At 47.0% G+C, this 19,125-nt stretch overlaps 1 protein-coding gene across 2 annotated transcripts; it reads left to right on the top strand.

Annotated features, from left to right (window-relative positions):
• Positions 1-5,250: 5,250 nt before the first annotated feature.
• Positions 5,251-16,941, top strand: FAM187B (family with sequence similarity 187 member B). Of its 2 annotated transcripts, none has more exons than XM_070772111.1 (2): positions 5,251-5,999; positions 16,422-16,941. In XM_070772111.1, exons 1-2 carry the CDS (start codon positions 5,287-5,289, stop codon positions 16,807-16,809), a joined length of 1,101 nt encoding a protein of 366 aa, XP_070628212.1. In that variant the 5' UTR covers positions 5,251-5,286; the 3' UTR covers positions 16,810-16,941. The 2 variants fall into 2 exon arrangements, with proteins under 2 accessions (XP_070628212.1, XP_019833775.2); XM_019978216.2 differs by lacking the exon at positions 5,251-5,999 and adding an exon at positions 10,928-12,252 and having other exon boundaries at positions 16,422-16,940.
• The last annotated feature ends 2,184 nt before the right edge of the window (positions 16,942-19,125 follow it).

Raw genomic sequence — 19,125 nt, 5'->3', positions numbered from 1 at the left:
AAGTGTCGACGTTCACTCTTGCCGTCTCCTGTTTGATCACTTTCAGTTTGCCTTGATTCATGGACATAACATTCCAGGTTCCTATGCAATATTGCTCTTTATAGCATCAGACCTTGCTTCCATCACCAGTCACATCCACAACTGGGTGTTATTTTTGCTTTGGCTCTGTCTCTTCATTCTTTCTGGAGTTATTTCTCCACTGATCTCCATCCAGTAGCATGTTGGGCACCTACCGACCTGGGGAGTTTATCTTTCAGTGTCATATCTTTTTCCCTTTTCATACTGTTCATGGGGTTCTCAAGGCAAGAATACTGAAGTGGTTTACCATTTTCTTCTCCAGTGGGCCACATTTTGTCAGAACTCTCCATCATGACCCATCCGTCTTGGGTGGCCCCACATGCACGGCTCATAGTTTCATTGAGTTAGACAAGGCTGTGGTCCATGTGATTAGATTGGTTAGTCTTCTGTGATTGTGGTTTCTGTCTGTCTGCCTCTGATGCCCTTACTCAGCACCTACTGTCTTACTAGGGTTTCTCTGATCTTTGACGTGCTGCTCCAGTGCCGCACAGCCACCACTCGCTGCTCCAGCACCCTCTTTCTTACTCTGTCCTCACATGATCCTCCTTCCATCTGTGTTGTTTGTGTCTTAATCTTCTCTTCTTATAAGATGTGCATGTGTGCATGCATACTAAGCTGCTTCAGTCCTGTCCAACTCTTTGCAACCGTGTGGACTGTTGCCCGATAGGCTCCTCTGTCTTTGGGATTCTCCAGGCAAGAATACTGGAGTGAATTGCCATGCCCTCCTCCAGGGGATCTTCCAGACCCAGGGATTGAACCTGCATCTCTTTCCTCTCCTACCTTGGCAGGAAAGTTCTTTTCCACTAGCGCCACTGGGGAACCACCTTCTTAAAATGACACTACGCATACTGGATTAAGGCCCACCCTAACAACTGCATTTAAACCTAATTACCTTGGAATTCCCTGGTGAAATCAAATCCCTGGGGACTTCCCTGGTGGTCCAGTGGTTAAGAATCCACCTACCAGTGCAGGGAACACGGGTTTGATTTCTGGTCTGGGAAGATTCCTTCCACATGTCCCAGGACACCTAAGCCAGCCTGTGTACCACCACTACTGAGGCTGTACTCTGGAGCCCTTGAACCACAGCTACTAAGCCCATGCTCTTCAGCTACTGAAACCAGGGCACCCTAGTGTCTGTGCTCTGAACAAGAGAAGCCACCATAATGGGAAGCCCACACACCTCAACTGGAGAGGAGAACCCGCTTACCGCAACTAGAGAAAGCCTGGGTGCAGCAACCAAGACCCAGCACAGCCAATCAATAAATAAATTGTTGCTAAATAAATAAACCTAATTACCTCTTTAAAGGTTCTATCTCCAAATGAGACACATTCTAAGGTATTGGGGTTAGGGATTCCAAATATGAATTGGGGAGGACACGATTCCACTCATGAAACTCTCTCTCTGTCCTTCTCCCTACTTTGTTTTCCTTCAAAGCACTTACCATGACCTGATGTTGTATTAGTCATTTACTTGTTACCATCTATTTTTCCCCAAGGTAAAGATAATATAGCTCAGCAAATATTCCACATGGTCCCCTACATTTCTCAGCCCCTCTACAGTTAGGTGGAGCTCTATGATTCATTCTTAATGGCCTGCAGACAGAAGTAATGTAGATCCCTCCTGCTGCTGCTAAGTCACTTCAGTCGTGTCCGACTCTGTGCGACCCCATAGATGGCAGCCCACCAGGCTCCCCTGTCCCTGGGATTCTCCAGGCAAGAACACTGGAGTGGGTTGCCATTTCCTTCTCCAATGCGTGAAAGTAAAACGTGAAAGTGAAGTCGCTCAGTCGAGTCCGACTCTTTGCGACCCCATGGACTGCAGCCTATCAGGCTCCTCTGTCCATGGGATTTTCCAGGCAAGAGTACTGGAGTGGGGTGCCATTGCCTTCTCCAGATCCCTCCTAGGTCAGTGTTTAAGTGCCAGTGTGTAACTCACTTTCCTCACTTCTCATTCCATAGCAGCTAATGATGCTGCAGATGGTGCAGCCTCCATTGGCCATGGTATTTGAAACAACTGTGTGGAGTAGAATTCTCCACCAACCCACACTGGACATATAGGATGAGTGAAAAAAAAAAAAAATGTGTTAAGCTACTGAGATTCCAGAATTCTTCTGTTACACAGCATATCTGAACTTATCCCAGTTAATACCTTCTTCATTAGAATGTAAGCTCCAAGAGGCCAAGGACTTAGCCTGAATCCTTAGTGCCTGGTGCAAGATGAATAAGCAATACTTATTTATGGAATAAATGGATATGCCAGGCACAAGAAAGTGAAGTTGCTGAGCATGGATTGTTCTAATGAAAGATGAATCAAGAAATGAAAAGCTGATCCCAGAGCCTGGGACTGAAACCACTTGGCCACACTCCCATTAATTAACCACCATCTAAGTAATCCAAACCCAGCTGTTCCAAGAATTTGACATCAATAATCTCTTGAAAGCTTTATAACAAGCACAATTTGTGATGGAAAATTCTAAAGATTATACTTTGCCAGTGCTGGAGAATAAATTCTCATAGTCTTAAGCCGATCATAGGAATTTTCTTTCCTTTCAGAGACAGATTTGGATCTGCACATGGGACCTGATTCTAGCCATCAGAACTTGAGGAGAGATCTGACGGGAGGATTTGGGGAATGGCATTAACTTTATGAAATGAAAAGACTGTTGCTCCCTGGAAGGAAATCTATGACAAACCTAGACAGCATATTAGAAAGTGGATACATCACTTTGCCAACAAAGGTCCATCTAGTCAAAGCTAGGGTTTTTCCATTAGTCATGTATGGATGTGAGAGTTGGAGTATAAAGAAAGCTGAGTGCCAAATAATTGATGCTGTTGAACTGTGGTGTTGGAGAAGACTCTTGAGTGTCCCTTGGACTGCAAGGAGATCAAACCAGTTAATCATAAAGAAATCAACCCTGAATATTCATTGGAAGGACTGATGCTGAAGCTCCAATAGTTTGGCCACCTGATGCAAAGAGCCGACTCATTGGAAAAGACCTTGATGCTGGGAAAGATTGAGGGCAGGAGGAGATGGGGATGACAGAAGATGAGATGGTTGGATAGCATCACCAACTCAATGGACATGAGTTTGAACAAACTCCAGGAGATAGTGAAGAACAGGGATGCCTGGTATGCTGCAATTTATGGGGTCACAAAGAGCTGGACACGACTTCATGACTGAACAACAACAACAACATTAACTTTATGATTGGCGATCCACTCCAGTATTCTTGCCTGGAGAATCCCATGGACAGAAGAGCCTGGCAGGCTACAGTCCCTAGGGTCACAAAGAGTCAGACACGACTGAAGCAGCTTAGCACAGCATAGCACATAAAAGTACACTCCTTGTAGTAGATATTGCTGATGACCATTTACTAAATGTTTCCTGGACATAGCAGAATTTCGTTTCCTGTGTTGGGAAATGCTAGTGCCAGGTAATCATTTCTGGCCAATGGTCTGTGAGTGAATGACATGTGTCACTGAAGGCTAGAGCATTTAATTATGAATATGAAATAGTACAGAGCTATCTTTCTTCCTCCTCTGGCATAAAACTAGAAATGTTTGCAATGGCTGTTGCTCAATAATCTTGTGTGCCTGAGTGATTATAATGTCAACTCACAAGGGACATAGAGCACGAATGAGAAGTAAAGTTGTGTGATTGTAAGTCATTGAGATTTCGGTGAAGTTTATTATAATAGCAAATAGCCGATCTGGAATGATAACAGAAATTAGAATCAAGAGTGGGGTGCTGATGTAATAAAAAATAAAAACACATGTCATTGGCTTAGATACTAAGCAAAGGGAACAAGAAAGCTTATTTGAAACCAGAAGGATGGAGAGATACTTTGGGAAGCAGATAACATACTTATTGATACATGCAGCTTTAGAGGAAGCAGTTGAAATGCAGGACACTAGGAGTGAATGTTGACCAAAGTTCGCCCCATATTGGGAAGATCTTTGAGAGGCAAAGTCCAATTAGAACCTGGCTTTTGGCAAAAATCAAGGATTAGTACCAATTAAATCATTATTAACCATTGTTGTGTTGGGCTTCCCTCATAGCTCAGTTGGTAAAGAATCTGCCTGCAATGCAGGAGACCCTGGTTCAATTCCTGGCTCAGGAAGATCCCCTGGAGAAGGGAAAGACTACCCACTCCAGTATTCTGGCCTGGAGAATTCCATGGACTGTATAGTCCATGGGGTCGCAAAGAGTCGGACACAACTGAGTAACTTTCGCTTTCACTTTTCACTTTCAACCATTGTTAATATCTGTAAATAAATTAAGGTACTCCCAGGAAACATGTAAGATAGTCTGAGATAGGCAAAATGGGTTAGAGCTTCCGCTGGATGCCTGATAGAGTCTAAGGTATATGTAGTGAGAGAGAGATGAGGAACATCTTGAACAGAACACATGGAGTTGACTGGAGGCTTATAAGAATTCTTAGGTCCCACACTTTGGGACACAGGAAATAGGCTGAGAAACTCATGTGCCAAGGAGGGTAAGTCTCCCAGCGCCACTTGAGATGTACCCGAGGAGGATAATGGAAAAGGGGATGACTCCTGGACAGTGAAGACATAAGCCACAGTGAACAAAGATTTGGGAAGTTCCCCACCCTCAAGGAGCTGTGGGTGCATGCTCAGTCACTTCAGTCATGTCCAGCTCTTTGCAACCCCTTAAACTGTAGCCCACCAGGCTCCTCTGTCCATGGGATTCTTCAGGCAACAATACTGGAATGGGTTGCCATGGCCTCCTTCAGGGGATCTTCCCCACCCAGGGATCAAACCCACGTCTCCTGCATTTCAGGCAGATTCTTTACTGCTGAGCCGTCAGGGAAGCCCCTCAAGGAACTGATTTGGTGCTAATTAAGGAACCCTCCCAATTTACAAAATAGGAAAGCAGTGACTTCTCAATTATGCATTTTGACCCATTCCATCATTGTATATTGAGTGAGTAGGTGAAGGATAAATAATTTGACTTTTTAGTTCACTTGTTCTGACATAGGTTCACTCATGTTCCCTGCCCAGCTCTTGCGGCCATTTGAGTTTTTGACTCTAAGGTATTATTTGATGACGTGAACTAAATTGTAGTCCTGGAAGTGCAGTGGCTCAGGGTCCATTCCACTACCCAGGGATGACGCCTGTGTTCTGTGGGTGACTTCACAATGCCCCCGCGGTTCCCAGCTTCCTTCTGTAGTCTGTATGTAGGTAGCCATGCTGACTATCTTGTGGATGCTTAGCCTTTTCCTCCCTGCTTCGTGTGCCCAGATATTAGTCACCTGTGCCTATAAGAGTCTCTGCCAGCAGGCCCTGCTCTCGGGCAATGATGTTGTCCTGCGATGTGACCATCTCCAGGCATACTGGTACTTTTCTTCCTTTCAGGGGGAAGCTCCCTTTTTGGTCTCCTCACTGCCTAACATAAAGAAACTGCCTGGGGGCAGCCTCCAACTGAACAAACCTCAGCCCTCCCAGACAGGCCTCTATCGCTGTGAGGACAACAACACAGCCCTTGTGGTAGAATATGAGATAGACTTCCAAGATGTCACCATGCTACATATTACCCACAAAGGACTAGGCCAAAACCCTCTGCAGAATCAGAGCCTGAGTCTGGGTAGAGAGGAGATCATCTTCACCCACTGGGAGCCCTGGCAGGACTGTAACCGCTGTGGGGTGCCAGGTGAACGCAAACGCCTGGGGTACTGCTACATCCAAGAGTCCCTGGAAAACTCAGTGCCCTGCTGGCTCTATCTGGGAGATGAGAAGCTGTGGTCCAGCCGCTTGCAGCCTGAGATGCAGGTGGAAGCCTGCCTTGTACCTTGCAACCATAGCAAGGAGATCATCCAGCCATTCTTCACCTTTGACATTTCCAAGCTGGGCCAGTCAACCAACAACATGCAGCTCACCTGCCCCTTGGCCTCCATCTACAGGTGACTGGACCCGGGCATTAGCCCTGCCTTTGAGCCTCACCCAGGCCTTGTTTCCTGTGTTCACCTGGGCCAGGGGTTACATTCCAATAGAAAAGCAGGGTCTGTCTTCCAGCCCATAAGCCTTCAAGGTCAATCTGTGCGGGAAAGAATCTCTTCACTGGCTGTTCAGATGTTCATTCAGCAAGAATCCCCAACTGTGGCTTCTGAGCCACATCCTAGGCAGGTGATGTTGGGGACACAGTGGTGACCAACAAAGACCTAATCCCTGCCCTCATAGGCACCTGTTATTCATAGGTAGACCAAATACCAAGCCTAGAAACCAAGACATTCTGGCCCATGCTCATGCCAACATAGACTTTACTGTGATTTCTATCTCCTCACTAGACTCTGACTGATACAATTTATCTATCCATCCTCACACCAATGCTACAGTAACTTAATTATTATACCTTTATAATAAGCCAAGATATTGGTAGTATAGATTTTTCAGCTTTGTTCTTCAAGATTGTCTTGGTTATTCTTTACTTTTTATAAAAAAAAATTGAAATCAGCTTGTAGTTTCCATCTGAAAGAAGTCTTGTTTTTTTTTTTAATTGGCACATAATTGAATCTAAAGATAGAATCAATATATTACAGTATTTAATCTTCCAATCCATGAACATTGTAAACACTTTCATTTCTTGGCTTTCTTTTATTTCTCCCAATAATAAGTAGTTATTAATGTAGGGGTTTTACATATATTTTATTATATCTGTTCCTTGTATTTGATTTGTTCATGCAAGTTGCATCTTTTAAATTTCATTTTCTAATTGCTTGTTGTATATAAAAATATATTTGGTATTTATATACAGCATTGTTCAGTTAGTTTTCTGTGATTGTGGTTTTCATTCTGTCTGCCCTCTGATGGATGAGGATAAGAGGCTTGTGAAAGCTTCCTCAGTCCTGTCTAACTCTTTTCGACCCCATGGGATGGGAGGGACTGGCTGTAGGTAAAACTGGGTGTTGCTCTGGTGGGCAGGGCCATGCTCAGTAAATATTTAATCCAATTTTCTGCTGATGGGTGGGACTGTGTTCCTTTCTCTGGCCAGACTATGGTAGAGGTGATGGCAGTAATAGCTACCTTCTTCAAAAGGATTTATGCCAGCATGCCAGAGCTCCCACGTCTGCTGCAGCCAGAGCCCCTGTCCCCGCAGCAGGTCACTGCTGACCCGTGCCTCAGCAAGAAACACTCACTCAATGGCAGGTCTGGCTCAGTCTCTCGTGGGGGTCACTGCTCCTTTCTCTTGGTCCTGCTATGCATGAGGTTTTGTTTGTCTAACTCAATGAAACTATGAGCCATGCCATATAGGGCCACCCAAGGTGGATGGGTCATGGTGGAGAGTTCTGACAAAATGTGGTCCATTGGAGAAGGGAATGGCAAACCACTTCAGCATCTTGCCTTGAGGACCCCACGAACACTATGATAAGGCAAAAAGATATGACACTAAAAGATGAACTCTCCAGGTCAGTAGGTGCCCAATATACTAATGGAAAAGAGTGGAGAAATAGCTCCAGAAGGAATGAAGGGGCTGAGCCAAAGCAGGAACAATGCCTAATTGTGGATGTGTCTAGTGGTGAAAAGTAAAATCTGATGCTGTAAAAACAATATTGCATAGGAACCTGGAATGTTAAGTCCATGAACCAAGGTAAATTAGAAGTGGTCAAACAGGAGATGGCAAGAGCGAACACTGATATTTTAGAAATCAGTGAACTAAAATGGACTGGAATGGGTGAATTTAATTCAGATGACCATTATATCTACTACTGTGAGCAAGAATTCCTTAGAAGAAATGGAGTAACCCTCATAGCCAATGAAAGAGTCCAAAATGCAGTACTTGGATGCAATCTCAAAAATGACAGAATTATCTCTGTTTCCAAGGCAAACCATTCAATATTACAGTAATCCAAGTCTATGCCCCAACCACTAATGCCAAGAAGCTGAAGTTGAATGGTTCTATAAAGACCTACAAGACCTCCTAGAACTAATACCCAAAAAAGATGTCCTTTTCATCATAAGGACTGGAATGCAAAAGTAGGAAGTCAAGAGATACCTGGAGTGACAGGCAAGTTTGGCCTTGGAGTACAAAATGAAGCAGGGCAAAGGCTAACAGAGTTTTGCCAAGAGAACGCTTTGGTCATAGCAAACACCCTCTTCCGACAACACAAGAGACGACTCTACACATGGACATCACCAGATGGTCAATACTGAAATCAGATTGATTATATTCTTTTCAATCAAAGATAGAGAACCTGTATACAGTCAGAAAAACCAAGACTGGGAACTGACTGTGGCTCAGATCATGAACTCCTTATTGCAAAATTCAGACTTAAATTGAAGAAAGTAGGGAAAATCACTAGGCCATTCAGATATGACCTAAATCAAGTCCCTTATGATTATACAGTGGAAGTAACAAATAGATTCAAGGGATTAGATCTGATAGACAGAGTGCCTAAAGAACTGTGGACGGAAGTTTGTCACATTGTACAGGAGACAGTGATCCAAACCATCCCCAAGAAAAAGAAACTCAAAAAGGCAAAATGGTTGTCTGAGGAGGCCTTACAAATAGATGAGAAAAGAAGCAAAAGACAAAGGAGAAAAGGAAAGACATATCCATCTGGATGCAGACTTCCAAAGAACAGCAAGGAGAGATAAGAAAGGCTTCCTAAAGGAACAATGCAAAGAAATAGAGGAAAACAGTAGGATGGGAAAGACTAGAGATCTCTTCAAGAAAATTAGAGACACCAAGGGAACATTTCATGCAAAGATGGGTCCAATAAAGGACAGAAATGGTATGGACCTAACAGAAGCAGAAGATATTAAGAAGAGGTGGCAAGAATACACAGAAGAACTATACTAAAGAGAACTTAATGGCCCAGATAACCACGATGGTGTGATCACTCACCTAGAGCCAGACATCCTGGAATGCAAAGTCAAGTGGGCCTTAGGAAGCATCATTATGAACAAAACTAGTGGAGGTGATGGAATTCTAGTTAAGCTATTTCAAATCCTAAAAGATGATGCTGTGAAAGTGCTGCACTCAGTATGCCAGCAAATATGGAAAACTTGGCAGTGGTCACAGGGCTGGAAAAGGCCAGTTTTCATTCCAATCCCAAAGAAGGGCAATGCCAAAGAATGTTCAAACTACCACACAATTGCATTCATCTCACACGCTAGCAAAGTAATGTTCAAAATTCTCCAAACCAGGTTTCAACAGTATGTGAACTGAGAACTGCCAGATGTACAAGCTGGATTTAGAAAAGGCAGAGGAACCAGAGATCAAATTGCCAAAATCCATTGGCTCAAATAAAAAGCAAGAGAATTCCAGCAAAACATCTACTTCTGCTTCATTGACTACACTAAAGCCTTTGCTGTGTGGACCACAACAAACTGTGGAAAATTCTTAAAGAAATGAGATACCAGACCACTTTAGCTGCCTCCTGAGAAACCTATACGCAGACCAAGAAGCAACAGATAGAACCAGACATGGAACAATGGACTGGTTCCAAACTGGGAAAGGAGTACATCAAGGCTGTATATTGTCACCCTGTTTATTTAACTTATATGCAGAGTGCATCATGCGAAATGCTAGGCTGGATAAAGCACAAGCTGGAATCAAGATTGCCGGGAGAAATATCAATAACCTCAGATGTGCAGATGATACCACCCTTATGGCAGAAAGCAAAGAGGAACTAAAAGCCACTTGATGAAAGTGAAAGAGTAGAGTGAAAAAGCTGGCTTAAAACTCAACATTCAAAAAACTAAGATCATGGCATCCAGTTCAATCATTTCATGGCAAATAGATGGGAAAACAATGGAAACAGTGAAAGGCTTTATTTTCACGGGCTCTAAACTCACTGCAGATGGTGACTGCAGCCATGAAATTAAAAGATGCTTGCTCCTTGAAAGAAAAGCTATGACCAACCTAGACAGCATATTAAAAAGCAGAGACATTACTTTGCCAACGAAGATTCTTCTAGTCAAAGATATGGTTTTTCCAGTAGTCAGGTATGGATGTGACAGTTGGACCGTAAGGAAGGCTGAGCGCCAAAGAATTGATGCTTTTGAGCTGTGGTGTTGGAGAATACTCTCAAGAATCCCTTGGACTGCAAGGAAATCAATCCTGAATATTCATTGGAAGGACTGATGCTGACGCTGAAGCTCCAATACTTCAGCCACCTGATGCGAAGAGCTGACTCATTAGAAAAGACCCTGATGCTGGGAAAGATTGAAGTCAGGAGAAGGGGACAACCAGAGGACAAGATATTTGGAGGGTATCACTGACTCGATGGACATGAGTTTGAGCAAGCTCCAGGAGTTGGTGATGGACAGGTAAGCCTGGCATGCTGTTGTCCATGGGGTTGCACAGAGTCGGACATGACTGAGCAACTGAACTGGACTGATCATCATCATTCAAGGATTCTACACTGGTGAATTCACCTACTCACTAGAATTTATTTGTAACCCCCAAGTTGGTACCCACAGTCATATTCATTTGCAGACATGCACAGAGTGGCAAGAAAATTGAGTCACCCAACAATGCACATTCCCAGCCAAGGCCACACAAGGTGACACTCTGCCTTCTGGTTTCAGCTCCCATACTGTGTTAGCAAGCACGGTCCTCTTCATGGTCTATTTAGTGCCATGCTTTTGGCATTTTTGTGTTTCTATTGGTGATTTTGATTTTCAATATTTATTTATTTTTGGCTGAGGAGTTTAGGAAAGAATCTGGGAAAGGGGCTACCAAGAAAAAAATATATTTGTTTAAAATGAGTTGAGTCTCGCAGACCTCCCACAGGTCCTCTGTGGGAGGACCAGCACGTGCAAAGATTCTAAGGCATGAGCTCTTTGCTTGCCTGATATATTCAGGGCACAGTCAGGAGGCCGGCATGGCCGGAGCAGTTGGGTGGGGAAGGGTAGGAGGTCAGAAGGGAACCAGAGAGGATTTAGTCACCTCTCCGTTCTCAGCACTCGCAAGTGTGCCCAGAACATGGTAGCATGCCTGTGTGCTTAGCTGCTCAGTCACGTCCGACTCTTTGCAACCCCATGGACTGTAGCCTGCCAGGCTCCTCTGTCCATGAGATTTTCCAGGCTAGAATACTGGAGTGGGTTGCCATTCCCTTCTCCAGGGGATCTTCCCAACCCAGAGATTGAACCCAGGTCTCTTGCATTACAGGCGAATTCTTTACCGCCTGAGCCACCAGGGAGGTCCCTGAAAAATGTGTTGAACGCTCACATGTGTCACTTTAACACCAAAATAGAGAGGTGATAGAGAAAATCCTGAATAGACAAGTTGTGTCCTTCTACCCCAGCAGAGTGGAAGGCTTGGGAGAGAAATGAAATAAGATTGCTAACTTGTCACAGGACAGATGTGGGAATTGTGACCTCACATCCCATGGAGGTGGACTACAGTTCTTCCTGCTATCAGGGCTGAGGCCTGAGGTTCATGGATGACCTCACAAAGTCCAGGGTGGGGCCCAGCCCACTTTCACAGTCGCAGTCCACCATGCTGACCACCCTGTGGCTGTTGCTCTGCTTTGCTCTCCCGGTTCACGAGTCGCCCTTTCCTATCAGCTGTCCTAATCACAAGCATTGTCAACTGGCCCTGCTCTCAAACAATGATATCATCCTGCACTGCAATGCCCCTGGGGCACAGTGGCAATTCTTGACGCCACTCAAGACCACCTGGGCCAACAATTCCACTACTAATCTCAACATGGTAACAATGCTCAATGGCAACCTTCTCATTAAAAATCCACTACCCTCCCATACAGGCATTTATAACTGCAATGACAAGGATGGCAAGAAAGTGATGCGGTATGAAATTGACTTCCAAGATGTCGTCACCCTACATATTACACACAAAGATCTGGACCAAAAGCCCTTGCAGAATGAGAGCCTGAGTCTGAGTAGCAAGCAGTTCGTCTTCACCCACTGGGAGCCCTGGCAAGACTGTAACCGCTGCGGGGAGCCAGGTGAACGCAAACGCCTGGGGTACTGCTACATCCAAGAGTCCCTGGAAAACCCAATGCCCTGCTGGCTCTATCTGGGAGATGAGAAGTTGTGGTCCAGCCGCTTGAGGCCTGAGATGCAGGTGGAGACCTGCCACATCCCGTGTACACTCATAGATGCGAAATATGTCATTTTTGACAACTTCCAGCTTAGAAACAAAGTGGGATCTGCGTGGCTCACCTGCCCCTTAGGATCTATCTACAGGTGATGGAATTGAGTACCAGCCCTGCCCTTGACCCCTTGCCAGGCTCTCCCCATCTGGGAGCCTTTGTGGTTAACCTGTGCAGAGAGGGAGGGATTCTGTGTTGCTAATCAGTACCGCAGTCTCTCTCCTTGGGCTTCTTTGGATATCTATCTTGGTGTCCACTGAGCCACACACAGATAGAACAAGGACAGCTAGTACCCAGGAGCACTCGGCTGACCCTAGGCCCAGCCCTGCGCTGGGTGGTGCTGTGGACATGGTGGTCATCAGGTAGCTGCACATCTGGTCCTTAGGAAGCCCCTAGTCCAGGAGGGGAGACGGACCAGGGTGGTCAGGATTGGAATGGGAGAAGCTCAGGCAAGTGATGGAACTGTGAGGTAGGTAGCTCAGGAAGCTGTGAGACTCTTGAGTCCTCAAACTCATGTGGAATGATCATCAAGCCTGGGATGAAAGGATGGATGCCTATCATGACCTGTGTCCCTGGGAGCTCCCATTCTTGTTCTGTCTTCCTGTCTGGTGGTAGTGGTTGAGTCACTAAGTCGTGTTTGACTCTTTGCAACTTCGTGGACTGTAGCCCACCAGGCTCCTCTGTTCATGGGATTTCCCAGGCAAGGATACTGGAGTGGGTTGCCATTCCTTCTTAAGGGTTCCTGCCTGGAGCCCCTGGAAAATCTTTCCCTCTTCACGTTTTTCCCCCGCCCACCTGCTTCCCTGGTGGCTCAGATGGTAAAATATCAGCATGCAATGCAGGAGACCTGGGTTTGGTCCCTGGGTGGGGAAGATACCCTGGAGAGGGGAATGGTTGTCACTACCCCAACAATAAGAGCTGCAACCACTCACAGGGCAGCACTTACCCTTTAGGCTGGTCCCTAGGCAAACACTCTTCTTAAACCACATCCTCTGCCATCCTTCTTCCCTCACCCAAGGAGCTGTGAACTCCAAGAAGGCTCATTCATAGACGAGGAATGCCTGGGGGAATCCTCAGCTCAGAGGAATGCCTGGGGGGATCCATGGTGAGAGGTGGCAGCACAGACCTTATGACACATACTTGGCCATGGGGACCCCCTTTGCCCTTCTCCCCCACTGGCCAGTGGCAACCCTTTCCTTGTAAGTTGGGAGCCTGAGCAACCTCTTGAGGGCTCTGCAGCTACCGGCTCTGGCTTCATTGCCTCCATCTGGTTTTCTTTCCCTTGGTCATCCCAGCTGTGACTTCTGTTGTTGTTATTGTTCAGTCACTAAGTTATGTCCCACTCTTTGTGACCCCATGGACTGCAGCACCCCAGGCGTCCTGTCCTTCACCATCTGTCTTTCTCAAGCTCATGTTCATTGAGTCGGTGGTGCCATTCAACCACCTCATCCTCTGTCATCCCCTTCTCCTCCTGCCTTCAATCTTTCCCAGCATCAGAGTCTTTTCCAGTGAGTTGGCTCTTTGAATCAGGTGGTCAAAGATCGGAGCTTCAGCTTCGGCATCAGTCTTTCCAATGAAGAATTATTCAGAGTTGATTTCCTTTAGGGTTGACTGGTTTGATCTCCTTGCTGTCCAAATGACTCTCAAGAGTCTTCTCCAGAACCACAGTTCAAAAGCATCAATTCTTCAGTGCTCAGCCTTATTTGCGGAGGAGACAATGGCACCCCCATCCAGTACTCTTGCCTGGAAAATCCCATGGATGGAGGAGCCTGGTGGGCTGCAGTCCATGGGGTTGCTAAGAGTCAGACACAACTGAGCGACTTCACTTTCACTTTTTACTTTCATACATTGGAGAAGGAAATGGCAACCCACTCCAGTGTTCTTGCCTGGAGAATCCCAGGGATGGGGGAGCCTGGTGGGCTGCCCTCTATGGGGTCTCAGAGAGTCGGACACGACTGAAGCGACTTAGCAGCAGCGGCAGCAGCCTTACTTGTGGTCCAACTCTCACATCCCATACATGACTATTGGAAAAACCCTAGCTTTGACTATACAGACTTTTGTTGGCAAAGTCATGTCTCCTTTTTAATATTCTGTCTAGGTTTGTCATAGCTTTTCTTCCAAGGAGCAAGTGTCTTTCAATTTCATGGCTGCAGTCACCACCCTCAGTGATTTGGAGCTCAAGAAAATAAAATCTGTCACTGCTTCCACTTTTTCCCCTTCTATTTGCCATGAAGTAATGGGACCAGATGCCATGATCTTAGTTTTTTTAATGCTGAGTTTTATGCCAGCTTTTTCTTTCTCTTTTTCTTCCTCTCATATCTTTTTGTCTCCCTTTCTCCTTTCTTCCTCCTCCTCAAAGTATAAAAGTAACACCTGCTTCCTTAAAAAAAAAAAAGCCCACAATTCAGAAATGTGAATGTGCATGTGACTCCTCCTTCCATCTAGAATCGCACACCTATTCCATGTCATTTGCCAAGTAAGGGGCACCTGAGTGCCCACCACAGGGAACTTGAAAAGAGAGGTCACTGAGGCTTCAAGAATTGCTATGTCTCCAGGGAGCTGAGGGGAAGGGCATTTCACGTGAGGTTACTATCTCGGCCTCTGCCACTTTACTGCTGTGTGACTTTAGCCTGTGGCCTCTCTGGGCCTCAGTTTCCCCATCTGTATAATATGGGTTGTATTCGTTTGCTACGACCACTGTAACAAAACACCACCAACCAGGTGGCTTCAACCAACAGGGCATTCTCTTCCAGTTCTGCAGACAGATCAAGGTGTCAACAGGGCCACGTACCCTCTGAGAGGCTGGATAGGCTCCTTCCTCGCCTCTTTCTGGCTTCTGGTGGTGGCCACAATTCTTGGCCTGCCTTGACTTGTAACTGCATCCCTCCAGCCTCTGCCTCTGTCATCACCTGGCATTCTCCCCCTGTGTCTCATGTCTCTGCCTCTTCTCTTTTCTTACATGGATATAGGTTATATTGGTGGATTTAAGGCCCATCTGACTCCCACCCTGGTGGCTCACATGGCAGAGAATCTGCTTGCAATGCAGGAGATCTGGGTGGGGAAGATCCCCTGGAGAAGGAAATGGCTACCCACTCCAGTGGGGCCTGGAGAATTCCATGGACAGAGGCACCTGGCAGGCTACTGTCCAGGGAGTCGCAGAGTTGGACACGACTGAGCGACTTTCCCTTTCACAACTCCCATCTGACCTCATCTGAACTAATTACAATGGCAACAACTCTATTTTCATATAAGGTCACATTCTGAGTTTCCGGTTAGGACATGAATTTGGGAAGTACAGAGGTCTTGCAGGACCTGGCCTCAGGGTCATTGTGATTCCTAAGGGAGCAAATGCCAGTAAAGACATTTACGACAGGGTCCCACACACTAACAGGTGTTACTATTGCTTTTATAATCTTTCACCTTGTCATTATTGTCTGTTGCTTGTCCCTTTTGTTTCCCAGCCATGATGGGTGTGTTATATCCCTGATTTATGTGTTCACTGACCACGTTTTTCACTGAGCATTTATAAACCAAGCATCTAAACTCTAGGCACCAGAGAGGCAATGAAGAACATAACCAAAAAAGATACCTGCTCTCATGCAGCAATAAACCAATGATATGAATGAAACACACAGTCTTTTTTTTTTATTATTGGAGTATAATCGCTTTTACAATGTTGAGAACCCAGCATTTTAGTTGGCAATAAAGGGAGGTGAAAGTTTTAAATAAGGAGAGCAGAGAAAGCGTTCCTGAGAAGGTGCCATTCAGCCAAGGCTGAGAGGAGGTGAGAGAGTTCTGTGCATTGAGGGAGAGCATTCCAAGCTGAGTGCAAAGATCCGGGGAAGGACTGTGCCCAGCCGTCAGAGGAACCTCTAGGAGGTGTGGCTGGGGCAGAGTGAGTGAGGGAGAGCAGAGGAAATAGGGTCAGGCAGGTAAAGAGGTGCACACACAGTTAGTGTCTTGCTAATTCTTCCAAATAACCCTCTGAGGTCACTGCAATCATGACACTCTCAGGTTTCAGATGAAGAAACAGAGGCAGAGGCGTTTGGTTAAGTGGTCCCGGGGAAGTAAGGGGCTGGGCTCTGAGAGCTCCCAGCCATCCTGCCCCCACCTTCCCTTTGTTCTTTGCTGCACAGCTCTCCTTGGAGGGGGATGCTCTGTTTGCTGTTCCCAGGGAGAAGGGCGCTGCCATCTCTACCTCCTTTCGGACATCGGTCTGCCCTCCCCCTCTCTGGGGTTTTGCAACTTTGTCCTCCTTCGCAGGCCCGTATTGTGGGAAGCCAACAACCTCTCCTTGACGTGGAAGGACCAGCTCTCCGGCAAGAGCATCAGCACCATCATGGACTCCTCCAATGGCGGCAGCTGGCTGCAGGTCTTCCAGTCGGCCATTTACAGGTGCTTCGTGCAGCAAGAGCTCATGGCTCAATTCAACTCCAAGGTCAGTGTGGATCCACTGAAGTTTCTGGTCCCAGAAAAGTCCAAACAACAACCAGAGGCAGAGAAGACCCGGAAAGAAAACGCCAACTCTGTCCTTAAGGGGCTGAACGTGATGATGCTCGTGGGCACGGTCTTAACTGTGCTGGGGTGCCTGTTCAAACAATTCCGCTTTTCCCAGAGCCGGAAGAGAAACAAGATGTTCCTGGTGAAATAAAGTCAGCCCTTTGGGTCCAGGAGACCTGGTCTCCTGTGCTTTCATTGCCCCACGCGTCCTGCTGCTCTGGGCTCACCCACACCTCACTCTGCACGTGTGTGGACCAAAACAGACACAGGGCCGCAGCTAAGGGTGACTGACCTCTCCCCAGTCCAAGTCCTGCTCTGTCGACTCATTCACAATCCTCAGGCCACAGGTGAGGGAACTGAGGCTAGACTTCCTGTCTGGTCACCGTGGGGTGGGGGTAGGGGGACACCAGTTCAAACCCAGGTGGCCTGGCTAAAGCCTTGTGCTTCTCACAGGAAGGAAGGAAGGGCTGGAATGAGGCCATGTGGGCAGTGAGTCTCTGGGTGTGGAAATCGTAGCCACCTCACTCACCACACTCTCCCAAGGATGAGGGCAGGGATGGGGGGTGGGGGATGGGAGTGGGTCACCCCAGAAGCCCCTGATCCGCACTGGACTGCTGCCTTTCCTTGCCCGTTCCTTGCACCCCGCCTCCCCCACCGTCTCAGTGGCACTGGGGCCTCCAGGCCTCAATCATAGCTCCCTAGGTTAGAGGGGCCACCAGAGTGGTGGCCCAGTTAGCAGATGAGCACCCCACCTCCTGATTCTTGCAATGGCGAGAGCGCCCTCAGACACCCCGAGAAAGGAGAGATAGGCCTCTGTGCTGGGACAAGGCACTAGGCCTGGCCCCGCTGACCTGTGGCAATCACCAGGCCTGGCTGGCTGTTCCCAGAAAGGTTATACACTATTTAACAGAGTGCAAGAGTCAGAAATAAATATTAATGCCTTGTAAAATTCATGGCCCTGATATTCCATTGTGAAAGAACAACAGGGCAGATCTGAAACTTCCAGAACTTCTGTCTCTGAGAAGAGGGCAGTGCTCACCCCTCACACCCCAGACACTGTTGGTGAAACACCTAAGGCTTCACATGGTACCCAGGGAGTCAAAGATACCTCCAGAAGGGAGAGTGTTTGTGGAGAGCTAAAGGGGGGCCCACTGGGAAGCAGAGGCAGAGAACAACAAAAATAATTATTTTTGTTGTTATTTTGGGGGACCGCCTGGCACGGTCAGAACTCACATCCTTCACAAACGTTATGGTCCTCACAGCCAACTATGAGCCACACTGTGAACCTCTTTTTTGTAGCTGAGAACACTAAAGCACAGAGCTCTCAAGCAAGCCGCCTGAGGTCACACAGTGAACTTGGGAAGGGGCTGGCAATGGGAGAGAGAAAGGAGACTTCTGGATGCCCCCCAGATCTGCTCCTAGGAAACCCACAGTGCCCTGTGTCCACAGCAGCTCACTGCATAGCAGCTGAAAGTGAAACAGCCAAAGGCAAGCGTAGGTCTGATGCCCAGGCCTATCTGCACAGCACTGAACTGAAGTTCATACAACCCACACAAGGCTGTTAGTGCCCTACTGTGGTGGGTAGACCTTAAGGTGACCTCAGGGAGTCCCAACTCCCAATGTCCATGCCTTTGTGTGACTACCCACCCTTCATTGTGACTTGCTTCCAACCAATAGAATATTATGAAGGTGTTGGGTGTTGCTCCTTTGATTAGGTTATATCACAGAAGACTATCTCAGCCATGTAGAGCAGGAGAGGCTTTTCTGGCTCGATGAAGCAGGCAGCTGTGTTGAGGAAGCCCACCTGGCAGGGAGCTGTGGGCAGCCTCTGGGAGCTCCAAGTGTCACCCTTTGAGGGTGAAGCCCTCTGAAAGCCAGAGTCTCTAGCACACGGCTGCAAGGGAATGATTTCTGCCAAAAATTTGAATGAGTTTGGAAGTATATTCTTCTCCGGTTGAGCCACCAGATAAGAACACATCCTGACCAACACCTTGACTGGGTAGAGGACTCGGCCAAGCCATGTCTGGACTCCTGACCCACAGAAACTAGGGGATCATAAATGGTGCTGTTTAAGTTATGAAATGTATTGCAATTTTTTAAGTAGCAATAGGCAACTGATAACACCCAGCCATGCAACCCAGTCCAGTATTCTTACTTGGAGAATTCCATGGACAGAGGAGCCTGGCAGGCTACAGTCTACATGCCCACAAAAACGTTGGGCATGATTGAAGCAACTTAGCACAGCACACCCAGCCGTATCCCCCAGCCCACCACAAAGTCCTAGCATCGGCTGTCTCATGGATGGTTCCTGGATGCAGCAGTGGCTTCCTAACTTTGCTCAGAGGCCTGCTGGGCCAGGCATGGGGCAGGCTGGCAGCCTGGCTGTCAGTGCTCCCAGGAGCAATCCTTACTCATGAAGGGTGGGAATGGGAGGGTAGACATCCAGCTTCCCCAGTCCTACATGGTA

This window comes from Bos indicus, chromosome 18 (genome assembly GCF_029378745.1).
Source record: "Bos indicus isolate NIAB-ARS_2022 breed Sahiwal x Tharparkar chromosome 18, NIAB-ARS_B.indTharparkar_mat_pri_1.0, whole genome shotgun sequence".
NCBI lineage: Eukaryota > Metazoa > Chordata > Mammalia > Artiodactyla > Bovidae > Bos > Bos indicus.
The sequence above is the reverse complement of the archived record's forward strand: the minus strand, read 5'-3'. Positions and strand labels throughout refer to the sequence as shown.

Coding starts and splice junctions, on each gene's coding strand:
- FAM187B (XM_019978216.2), top strand. CDS start 11,483: ATGGATGACCTCACAAAGTCCAGGGTGGGGCCCAGCCCACTTTCACAG. Junction 12,253..16,421: donor CCCTTAGGATCTATCTACAG/GTGATGGAATTG, acceptor CCTCCTTCGCAG/GCCCGTATTGTGGGAAGCCA.